Here is a 12,615-nt window from a genome sequence, read left to right as displayed (position 1 = left end):
TGTTATGTAATATTCTCTCGGTATTTCTGTTTCACAAATTTTAAATGCTGGCTTGAGATATGTGTACATGCGATTTCGCTTTTAACAGACTTTGAGTCAAGAAAAAAAAATTAAACCTAGTCACGAACGAAACAAAGGGCAAACTACCACCCCTTTTATTTGTCTTTGTTATTTTTTAATAAAAGCGAGCAATTTCTTGGTGTTGAGTGAGTTGACATGTCAACTTAAATGATATGAAGTGAAAGCAGGAAACAAACCTCTTATATTTTGGGGGATGAAGAGTGGGGTATAATACAAACCTTGAGACAATATAATTTGCATGACAATGCATTTCATCGCCAAGAAAAAGCTGTGACATCTTTATGATAATGTAATTCGTTTGTGTTCTGTAATTTTTCAGATACCATTCAAATGGAAGGATGCGTTTGACAAGGGAGGATTCTTTAGTGGAACAGCCAGCTTAAGTAAGAATTGTATTCAGGCAGCTTTGATCACAATGTCCATGCTGTCGAGCACTTTCGTGTCCACTTGAGTAATAACAGAAAGAGCTCTGCTACATGTCATCTTCAAGTTTGCTTAGCCTGAATATTCTTGTATATGAGGTGTGTCGCTTTGACAGCATTCAAAAAGTTCCATTTCAGATCAAGCCCAGTGAGAATCACAAGGTGTGTCAAAGCTGTATAGTAATCATTTATGCCATTCTAACAGGCTTTTATTTTTTGATAAGCCATAGATACATTTCAGCAGATGGAAGGGCCTAAACATAACAGCATCTAGTGCTTGCTTGATAAATGTTTTATCTGTAAGCATTCACTGGGATTTCAAACCAACACTGTTGTCCACTTGATTCTGTTTGATTGATTGATATGTGGGGTTTAACGTCCCAAAACCACTATATGATTATGAGAGACGCCGTAGTGGAGGGCTCCGGAAATTTAGACCACCTGGGGTTCTTTAACGTGCACCCAAATCTGAGCACACGGGCCTACAACATTTCCGCCTCCATCGGAAATGCAGCCGCCGCAGCCGGGATTCGAACCCGCGCCCTGCGGGTCAGCAGCCGACACTTGATTCTGTGTCGCAGTGTGTTTGTTCCCACATGTGTGGTGTACCAGGTATTAAGTGCTAATTGAAAATTATTCTCCAATACTGATAAACCACCTAATCATGCATAATAGAACACCTTTAAAAATGTTCCTTGTGCTAGCAAGTGTGTTCAGTTGCATGGCACACTTTCTAAAGTGCTGATGGTTTCTTGAATTCTACGTCTGTGCAACCTAGTGCGATGAGACACTGGCACATTTCAATAACACTGGTGAGGAGTTATCAAGTCGCCATTTAGTCTGCATGTAATTTCTGGAGCCCTCCACTACGGCGTCTCTCATAATCATATGGTGGCTTTTGGGACATTAAACCCCACATATCATCGATATCGTTAGTCTACATATGTTCAGATAAATAAGGCAACTCTTCATCAGTAAATGTGCTATATGTGTAGATTGTGACCAACATTGATCGATAGCTTCTGCTGGGGCGTTCTTGTTTTCGTATAGATGCTTAAGAGTGTTTCTTGCAAGCGCACGGTGCAGGAGCTAAATTTTCTCCATGACTGGCTGGGCCGTTGTACCTCTTCGACGAGGCAATCGTCTTGCTATGGGCATGAAATTTAAGCATGTGGTGAGCTTTGCGTCTGAGCTCTGAACAGTTTGGCAGAAGCGAGAAGACTGTGAACACCGTGTTAGGAAAGATGACGGTGCAAGCTATATTGATTCGCCATCGTAAGTCAATGCAGACTCGGACATGAATGCAACAGGCACCAAAAAAAAAAATTGACATGCCATATTTTTTATCAAATCGGTCCAGTACATTTGAAAAATAATTTAGTTTGCTACATTTTTTGAGAGCAGCATTATTGCAACATGTGAAGTATAGCAGTGATGCACCTTTTTGATTCTTGGGCCTTGTTTTCAGTACAAAAGAGATGAAGAGAGTGTGTGGCATACGATTTAAGTTGGCACATCATAAAATCAGTCGAAAACTGTAAATGTAAAATATTGTGTGTACAAACTTGTGTTAGAAAACATTTCTGGCCTTTGAGTATATAACATTCAGTTTGCAAAAAAAAAAAAAGTAAAAGTGCACACCTGTACCATGTCCTGTCTGGTCAGATGTTGTGATACAGTCTTGTCTTGTTGCCCTGTCTGGTATTCCTGCATTGGTCTGTGTTTTTAGAGTGTTTGATCAGAAATGATAGGGTTCGGGCTGGGGGTGGGCTTTAGTTGTCTCTGAACTTATTTCTATTCGATGCTTCAAGTTTTTTTTCTTTTGTTCTGTTCTTTGCAACACCAGCACTCTCTTCTCTTAGCTATGAAAAGCTCTGCATCCTCTTCAACATTGCTGCTATGCAGTCTCAAATTGCAGCAGGCTTGGGTGCAGACATTAGTGACGACGAAGGGCTGAAGACTTGCGCAAAGTACTTTCAGGTGAGTACGTCGCAGTTTTGGGGTTTTCAGTCATTGCTATTGTTGTAAGTATTCATATCTCCAGTTTAATTTGCAAAGAAAAAAATAGACAAAATGTTTGTTGTTCTTCATGCCCATTACTCCACCTGCAAGGTATACTTCATAATAGCCGCTGAATGAGGGGAAATGCAAAACTGATTGTGAACTGATGTTTAAATTGATGATGAAAACCCCCAGGATGTCAAAGATGTTGGTACACACAAACCACCTCAGTGTAAAATCAAAGATGTTTTCATGAACTCTCCTTCTCCGCGATTCCTGCCTCACTTGTTGTAGCATGAATTTGCAAGCTCTTTCTTGTTGTGAATTCATACTTGGACGACATAATGCAAGGACCGTTGTGTTCCAAGTTTTTGGAGCACGTTGAATCCAAGGTAGTTGGCAGTATTTCAGGGCTCTTTACGGAAGTGTCTCCCAAGGTTCCTCACTGCTTAGGATTGTTTGGGGCAAACAGTTCCTCACTCTGCGATTTCTTTTGCAGCAAGCCAGCGGGATCTTCCAGCAAATGAAGCACTGCGCACCCAATGTGCATCACGACCTGACTCCTGACCTTGAAGCCGACACAGTGTCTGCCCTTCAGGCGTTGATGCTGGCGCAAGCACAGGAGAGCTTCTTCCGCAAGGCAACTGCTGGTATGTGTCGCACTTAAGTGACGTTGTTCTGTTCATCCCCATAATTTCCTTGAGTCTTATTGTTTTCGAAGTGGCAGTGCATCCCAGCTATGGTGGTTGGTGGAGGCCAAAATTCTTGAGGCCTGTGTGCTTAAATTTAGGTGCATGTCAAAAAAAAAAAAAAAAAATCAGGTGGTTGAAATTTCCAGAGCCGTCCGCTACGGTGTCCGTCATAATCATATCGTGGTTTTGGCACATTGAAACCCAGTAATTATTTTTATTTCAGGGTAGTGTGCAGTTTATAGATTAGCCAAGTTCAAACCATGATCGCTGAAACGCCGCTTAGCTTGCTTGTGATATCGTTAACAAAATTTGTGCCTCTCTTGTTTGAGCACTGACAGGTAGACTAGTTCGCGTGTCGGAACAGTGTTTGCAGTCAATGTTGTGTGCAACATTGGTGTAGCAAGGGTGAGGAGCAATATAAGTTTGAACCCCTCTCTCCCCCCAATCAAACTCTTTAAAAGGCCTGTCGTACGAATATATGTATTTATGTACGATCGACATGAAATGAAACCCAAATAGACGAGTGCGTGGCCCTTGCATGATCAAAGATGTAGTGAATGTCCTCTACTCATCAACCTATAGACAGGTCCGCACATTCTGTTTGGCAGCATTGCGTGATCCCTCCACAGTGCGATGTTTTTGCTTCTGTTCCTAGTTATGACATTCAAAACAAACGCAATAAAAAATAAAATGTGAGGTGATCGAAAGCGCTTGGCATTCCGGCCACCATTATTATTAGATCAGTACAAAAACATAAGCAAAAATAATATACTTAGGGGTATCATGTAGTGTGGCCTAACCAGACGTGTGCGCTGGTGAGTGATGACTTGACGGCACACACTATACCGTCGTTAATGCCACAGGCTTCACTGTTTGCCTTTCATTTGACACTGATATTACGTATATACATACATGCATATTTAGATACGCATGTATCAACACATGCGCATCACGGTGTAAATGCTTCTCTAAACCCTGAAATGAAACCGCAGCTCTGGACCTGCTCAGCAACTAATGTAGGCTTTGTTGCCAAGTGATGCGTATAGCTATGTTGTTAGGTCATACAGTCACATCATAGTGTGTTCTTCAGGAGACTTACAACTAGATGAACAACAGAAACTACATAAACTTCTCATACTACAAGAGCAATACAGTCGAGCCCGCTTATAACGAACCTGAGCGTGACGCGGCATCCGTTGGCTGTATCCCGAAGTTCGTAGTAAATGAAACACAGCTTTTAAAAAGAAGTTGCTAGTGAAAACACAAACTTTTTTTGCCCCAAAAAGTTCGTGATGCTCATGTTTCGAAGAGCAGAAACGATAAGGGCGGTCTCGAGTTCACTTAAAGCGGCAGGGTGCTCGTTCGCCGAGGCCCGCGGCATAAGCTGCATGAGGCACTGGCTCAAAAGTTTCATCGTTCTCGCAATGCGATTCCTCCAAATCGCTCTCGCCACATACTTCAATCACAATGCCCAATCCGTGCACGGTTCCGCAGTGTTGGCATAATCATCGGCCGTAATTAAACCATCGCAACAGATGTCCCGCCCGCTCTCCCAGGTCGGAGTCGACGACGCGTTGCCACAAATTGCCGCTGCAGTTCGGAAGCTTCAGGCTCGGCATCGGGCCCGATGTCGACGAAGTCGGCCTCGCGAAAACAGTTTCGCGCATGTAGCCCACGAAATATTCACCATCTCCCTCAGCTGAATACCGGGACGCCCGAAGCGGCAAGTTGGCTGCCAGGTGGTCTACAGCTATGAGCAAGCGCTCCGCAACGCGGCACCTAACGCGCGGATTACGCTCAAGTCAAGCGACCACACTTTCGATGTTTTGTTGAGCAGCAGGAAAAAAACGCGCTAGTCTTCCCGTCGGCCATCATGACCACACACACGCACCAAGAGCGAGCAAGACGTGCACACGCGGCACACATGCCAGAACGCGTGGGACAGTTTTGGGCCCGTTTCCAGTCAGAAAACCAAACTAATTCGAGCCAGCGTGGCGGGTGTCGCGGAGCGGTGGAGATGGGCAAAGGGGTTCTGATCAAGAGAGGAGAGCAGAGTTGCGAGAGAAGGGCAAGGAGTTGCGATGAAGAGAGGGGAGGATGCGGCGGGAGGGCGACCTTGAAAACCAAAACACACGGGAAGAAGGCAGGTCGGGTAGCTTGCTTGAAAGGTCCGTGAGGCTCGCACGTAGAAAAACTTTGAAAGAGTGCATGGCCGCCTGAATCGTTGCACGCAGCGGTGTTCGAAGAATCGGCGGTCGTGGTCAAAAAAATCGTTTTGTTGCACCGGCGGGTTTGCATGGCCTCGCAAACTTCATATTTTGCGATTTGTTCCATGCATGCGCGCGGAAAACATGCTGAGCCGAGTGCGAAGTTAGCGAGAACAAGTCCTAAACACGAAACGAATTGCAAATTATCAGAGTCTGTGGGTTAGCGTACGCGCGCGCACTAGACGCAGACTATCGGATGCAGTCAGTGGCCGACGATGTTCCAGTCACTCGGGGACTGGTCCAGTCACTCCAGGCCGGCGACGCCACGACAGTACCAGCGATAAAAAAAAGGGTAGATGGCCGACCGGTCTTCGAAATATCGGTGGCAGTGTGAAAACACGGGCCTTGTCTGGCGATGCGGGGTGCTCAGAGTAGCGGGGGGACAAAGGACAGAAGGGTGCGTAACAAAAAGCGGTCGGGAAGAGCGGCAACTAGAAGGGCGCGGAGGCAGGTTCGGTGGTTAACAATAAGAATGTGTGGGCACCTCGCCGATGCCTGATCGGTGGTCGATATTGGTTTCCCGGGAAGTCGGCCGACCACTGACTCTGTTCGCTGTAACCGATCAGCGGCGCTTGGAGACTTTCGTTGTAAGTGCGATTTTGTGCCATTGAACCAATGTATATTTTCACGGTCACGCGGATATTGTTCTTTTTAAGCGAAAGTTCGTTTTAAGTGGGGTCGTTATATGTGGTCTCGACTGTATCTAAGAAAAGGAGAATACAAGTTAGCATTTTATACTGTATGCATGGGGTTAGATGTTAGCCGTTGCTGTTGGTCTGGATTTGACGGTATTTTCTTTAAGTGAAGTTGCCTGTGCCTGTTATGGCAGAGCCGATTCGTAGATTTCTGCATGGTTTGGGTTCTTTGCAGATAAAATGAAGGACATGATCATTGCAAAAGTAGCGTCACAGTGTGAAGAGCTGTACGGTGATGCAGCAAAACAAATGGGAAGAGATTCTCTCAAGAGCATATGGGATAGGGTGAGTCATGAGATTATTACTTTTTTACATGTAAAACTTCACAGGGCAGGCTGTACTTAATTTCTGTGCAGCATTCATTGCTTTGAAGCTTGCTTATGATTTCTTTGATTAAAACTTAGTAGTCGCTTTTCGTAACACTGAGGCTCTGATATAAAAGACAAATGGGTATAAGAGACATCAGTGTGGCTACAGTGAAATACGGGTTGATAACAAAATGGATACGAAGTACCCTGCTTATAAGAGACATTGCTTATAAAAGACAGAAATTACTGCACGGAGCATGCCTCTTATAAAGGGGTTCAACTGTAGATGCTTCAATTTTAATGTTACAGCTGCTGTTGCCATGCCGTCACAGGGTGGCTGTGATTGTCACCACATTAATCTGCACACCGACAGTTTGCTGTTGAAGGGGTACTGCCTCAAAAATATTAGTAGTACATGGGATCAGATTGGTTTTTCCCTAAACACATCAGTTCATGTGATCACACAAAATGTAGATGCATGCCGTGCTGATAACTATGGCAGAGAGAACTCGCACGTAACGTGGCAGCCAATGCAATCTTGTTGGTTAGGCGTTTGTTGGTTGTTCGAAATCAAGTTTGGGTTGATGTTGCAAGGTGCTCCATATTTGCTCAGTTGTGTGGCATACACTTTATAATTGACCTAAATATGTTTTAGGCCATGTTTGTTGTTCACATCTAATTGATCATGCATGTGTATCCACACAAATCTCTCACAATTTCTTGTTTTGGAATTTGTGTCGGGGCAACTTTATATAGAACACATACATATACTACTTGTAGCCCTTGCACAAAAGATCAATTGCAAGCCGCTTTACCAAAATACAACACAGTGGAACCTTAAAGGAATGCACATCAAAAATGTATCTGACATAAGCAGCATAAGAAATGTTATTTCACTCCACCAGGAAAGTCAACTACCAGCTGGTTCATAAAATAGGTCGAAGTGAGACAGTGCTCACAAAAATAAATCACTGCTTAGAAAACGGTGCATGCAAAATGCATCTAGTTTATACGTCTCAAGAGATTGCACATAAAGCTCATAGGCACAGAGGAAAGTGTGCAGTTGTCCGTATTGTTATGACAATAGAAGGGAAACAATGAGATAGGACAGTGCACTATTTTATTTCGTGAAAAAAAATTCCGGTTACAATGAAGGGGCCGCTTTTATAATGTAGCATCATGTTTAGTAAATTTTAACACAGAGTTTATTTTATCGCAATTGTAATTCCTAGCAATATGAACATTCGAAAACAGAGTGCTCTGTAGCTTGTCAGAGTGGTCTGTAGAAAACAGAGCGCTCTGTAGCATCGGTCACACAATTATCTTGGCTCATAGTTTGCATTCATAATCAATGCAAGACTTAGTAATAGAGAACAGGCATTGAGGAACACACGAATATAAACTGAATATAAACTGAATCAATTGCACCTATGTTGAAGGAGGCCTCTTGGAGTTTTCATGAACAGGCGAAGTTTTGTGACCTTGTTATGGATGTGCAATGTACTTGCAATACAAGACATCTGTGAACATGTATGTAGCTGCGAGCCACTTTTTGTTTGCCGGCCTGGCAAAGATTGGCATGATCTCTAAACCTCTGAATTGCCATTATGCCTCTTTTATTTTTATGCACTTGCAGCTTCTTCACATTCTGGCAAGGCCTAAATGAATGTATTATTGTTTTTCCAAAAGGAATGGCTTCCGATAGTGGTCAGCAAACAGGCAGCGTTTGGCGCCATAGCACAATACCACCAGGCACTGTTGTGCCACGCAAACAAGAACGTTGGCGAAGAGTTGGCGAGGCTACAGCATGCCATGGACCTGATGAAGACCTCCGAAGCACAGGCCGGGCCGTCGTTTTCATTTCGGGACGAGGTCAGGAAGATCTCCCTCTTGTATGAGGATGTCAAAAAGGACAACGACTTCATCTATCATGCCCGCGTGCCGGAGATCCGGAGCCTGCCACCCATTGGCAAAGCTGTGCTAGCCAAGCCTCTGCCGGTCCCCGAGAAGTTCAGCACTACCGGTCAAGGTGTGTTGGTTGACTGCTTGGAAAGTGTTGAACTTTAGTTCCTAACAGGTAGGGGAAGGAGGGGGGGGAAGGGGGGCAAGCTCACCTAAAAAAAGATGAAGAAACTTAATTTTGGAACATATTTTGAACTTTTATAGGCCACAAGCCTTAGGCATTTAATAGCTGTGATTAGACATCTTTTATCACATTGCTGATATGTAGTGGACCCTCATTAAATGGATCTTGAAGGGACCAGGAAAATATGTAACAGAAGTTACGTTTACTGAGAGACATATGACGGTGCAGAGTTCTGGTACGAAGTCAAGGGTGAAAAGTGATGGAGCTTCGAGAGTGCAGGTCTGAAAACATGCCAGTGCCGCACTACTCCTCGCTGCTGAAGCCCACCTGACTTCAACAGTAGCTTGCCAAGCATCATGGTTTCTATACCATTAAGAGGACAGGGTAAAAAAAAAATATTGTAAAAATTTTAAGTGTGAATACACTTTATAAGCGACCCCAAACCATCCACCGCCGTCGGCGGCGTCCGCAGTCTTCTCTCTATCTTTAAAAGAAAGAGGACTTGGCGGGCCGCAGCGCGACACTCTACCGAATAAGCCACGGACGCGACGCTGATATCGGTGTCAGTAACGCGCCTTATACCCCCTCCCCCTTCGCTCGCTCCTCCGCTCTCCTCGCTCGCTGCAGCTGCGCGTGCACCCCTCTCTCTCTCGCGCCCGCCTTCTCTCTCAGTCTCCCGTCGAGAGCGGGTCGTGAGGGGGAGTAAAGTTAAAATCCGTTGGCATTCGCCAGTGAGTTAACGTAAACTCCCCCGTGTGATCAAATTGCGATTCCCAGGAAGCATTACACCATAAAGGCACCATAGTGTGATTAATAAATATAATAGTGCGAATTAATAAATACCCCTCATAGCATCACCCCGTGTATTCGCACTTAACCATGTTCACCCTCGGGGAAATGCTTGGGAGTTGTTTTTATTTTTGCGTTATTTAAAATCTGCAGCCTTTTCTTAACTAAAATCAGTCGTTTCTTTGTCTCAGTGGTATTTTTTTTTTCTCTAAAGGTCACATATTTCAAAGCTTCAGTGGTGGCCTACTGTGCCGCCATTCTTATATAGTAAGGATAGCAATATAGCCCATGTGAATGTTCTGAACACCTTTGGAATTTCACCGGGGCACTGCACAGTGCACGGCCTACGCACTCTTAACCTTCGTCGACAGAACTTTTATGACAGGGCTGCAAAGCAGGCAACAAAGACGACTCGCCAAGCAAGACGTTTCAACACACAAAAAAAAGAAATGGTATTGGTGATGAGTATCTAGCTGATGCCTATCGAACGGGCCAGTCAATTTGCTGTTGTCTCGTTGCACTTTTGAAATAATGTACATATTTAGCATTAAATGAGATTATCTCAAAATATGCTTTCTTTGTACTTATCTTCCTTTATCTCGGCAACCACAGTATCTAGAATCGTAGATTTTTGCCTGTATTTAGATAATGAAATAGTCAATATGCTGAAGGAAAATTATTGTTGTGTGAGAAAGTGCTCTTCTTCAACATATCTAATTGATATTACTGAGTGATGGTGCGTTACCTGAAGTAAAAAAATTACAAAACATTAGCGTTACAATTTTCTGTGCTAAATCTGCTTCAGCAAAAAGAGGAATGGCTTATGATCACATTAATGGTAAAATAATTACTCTCTTATGGTGATGGAGAAAAGGGAACATAAACATTGTCTAAAATACATGACGTGTATAAGGCTTTACCTATTCTCTTAATTTGGATCTCCTTTTTCTGTATCCTACAACAGGCAGCGATTAAGGGGGCAGACTGGTCTTAACATTTCTTGTTTATTTTTTCAGTGATCTTGATGAAACTGCTCAGGACTATGCTGTTTTTTCTGCTGGTTTCAAGTATTTAATTAGTTTTCTTGTAACTCATCTTGTTCCTGAGATAACTTAAGTTCACCACCTATTATTTAAGGCCACCATAGAAAAAAATGCTTAAATAAAAGTGATATTTAAGAAATGTCAACATAGACTAATGACTGTAGAGTGGAAGTATGCAAGAGTTCTTTGTTTTTAGACCTTTCTTGGTTAGTTTACAGCAAAATGAACTAATATCCATTTTCAAAAGCAGTTGGAATTGTATTACAATTTTGATGAGTAATAAATTAAAAAGGCTTGTGCTTTAAATTCTGCTCCCATACTTGCATTCTACGCACATACAGGTTTTTATGGCAAAAATAATTATTGTTGTACCTGCCCTAGCTGCAGAGACATTGATACCTCAAAATTGAACAGTCGTAAATTTACTTTTTTTTTAGAATAATAGAAAAACTGAAAGCAAACAGCTTCTTCGAAAATCAACAATCATGCTGTGAATGTTTTTCAATCCTCATAAAGGTGCTTATAAATTCGTAGCAGAGCTTCTAACACAAGTGCCGGCCAATTATAAAGAAGCCACGATGTCTGTTCCCCATTTTTTTGCAGATTCTGCATGTTAACAGCTTCAAGAATCTGGACAGTTAGAATGACAATACAAAAAAAAATACCACTTCCTAGTGTGTGTGAAGATTTGCAGAGATATAGAAAAATACTTGCAAAAACCAAATAAGTCAATTTTAAAAAATGACATTTTTTTATTATTTTTTTTTTGTCCCAAAGACCAGTCTGCCCCCTTAATACAGGAATGTTGCACAAGCCACGGCCAAGCTCGTCACAGCTAATGCAGCTTTTCAGGCAATGTTTGTCATGGACAGGTAGCGACCAATGGTGCAGCATTGCTGTGTTGATAGCAGACACGCGGTAGACATGACAAAAGAATGTGCTGACAAGTAGTGAAGGACACTGATGTGCAATGCACTGATATTGTCGCAGAGCCTTGAGTGTCTTACCACCTGCTGTCTAGCATGCTCTTGGGCATGTGCTTGCAGTGTACATTACTTTCACTCTTTGCATTACAGTCGACTCTCATTAATTCAAACTCGTGGGGACCTCTGAATTTTGTTTGAATTATCAAGAAGTTTGACTTAACAGAACTTCTCACATAAATGACTCTGGGTGAGGTGATGCCACACATTATGGTTAGGAATTGATATTATCACGTTTCAAATTTTTAAAAGTGTTTTTAAACCATAACTGCACGTAATGAAACAGAAAGCAGAGGAGTAAGGTCCACAAGTTTATTGGCCATTTACTGCTGATCAGACATTTTGCAGAAATCGTGAATCTCCAACTGCTGCTTTGCTATAGATATGTAACTTCAGCACAAAGCTCTTTATACCAGTTGAGAAGCATCACGGTTTACCTTGAGTATGCTTTGTTTCAAACATTTATTTACTAGCAAAGCCTTTTTCCTTGAAGGCTGGAGCTGCTTATTTTTCATTTTTAGACTGTTAGGATTATAAGCAAATTTTTAAAAAGTAGTGGGATAGCAGCAGATATTTTATGGTATGGGACTGCAAAAGTATGAATTAACCGAGTGATGTAGTTTGAATTAAGAGGCTTTTAAATACCTACATTAAAAGAATACAGGGCCAACCAAAAAAATTTAACTTTGTCTGAACCAACCAAAAGTATGAATTATCAGAGTTTGAAATATCGTGAGTCTACTGTATTACATTGCTCACAGCTGAGTTCAAGGTCGTGGCTTCAAACTAGGCTGCATTTATTTAGTTGATGGTGAAAAGCAGTAATCCTTGTGTACTTAGATGTGTACGTAGAAGTTGAACAACTACACACAGATAATTTTTTTTTATCTTTTACTACAACCTGCTTTACAATGTCGTCGTGATTGTATAAATTTTTTTAACTTCTTGTAAGACATATATAAAGCACCATGCTGCTTATTTTTATCGCTATTAAAGGTGAGAACCTCATTCCTTAAAAGATGTCTCGTGAGTTGAAAACCAACTCTATGTCTTATTCATGTTTATCATATATATATATATATATATATTTTTTTTTCATGTGTTTACTAGTGCAGGTATAGCGCAACTTTTTCTGACCTTTCAACATCAACTCTCCGAAGTTTCTCATCGATGTGCCTATTTCACTTTCTTCTGTAACTCCCGTGAGTCTTGTAAAAACAGCAAACTCTGGAATAATTTTGAATTCGC

At 42.3% G+C, this 12,615-nt stretch overlaps 1 protein-coding gene across 1 annotated transcript in view; it reads left to right on the top strand.

Moving 5' to 3' along the window:
- The window catches only part of ALiX (programmed cell death 6-interacting protein-like protein AliX), a 51,818-nt gene that overhangs the window by 945 nt on the left and 38,258 nt on the right, over positions 1-12,615 (top strand). The window contains exons 3-7 of the mRNA XM_037423427.2: positions 401-464; positions 2,350-2,483; positions 3,004-3,154; positions 6,334-6,443; positions 8,156-8,495. Coding sequence (XP_037279324.2) covers positions 401-464; positions 2,350-2,483; positions 3,004-3,154; positions 6,334-6,443; positions 8,156-8,495 — 799 coding nt within the window. The remainder of the gene's footprint in view (positions 1-400; positions 465-2,349; positions 2,484-3,003; positions 3,155-6,333; positions 6,444-8,155; positions 8,496-12,615) is intronic.

The sequence above is a fragment of the Rhipicephalus microplus genome, chromosome 4, assembly GCF_043290135.1.
Source record: "Rhipicephalus microplus isolate Deutch F79 chromosome 4, USDA_Rmic, whole genome shotgun sequence".
Taxonomy (NCBI): domain Eukaryota; kingdom Metazoa; phylum Arthropoda; class Arachnida; order Ixodida; family Ixodidae; genus Rhipicephalus; species Rhipicephalus microplus.
Note: the sequence above shows the minus strand (reverse complement) of the source record. Positions and strands in the feature narration are given on the sequence as shown.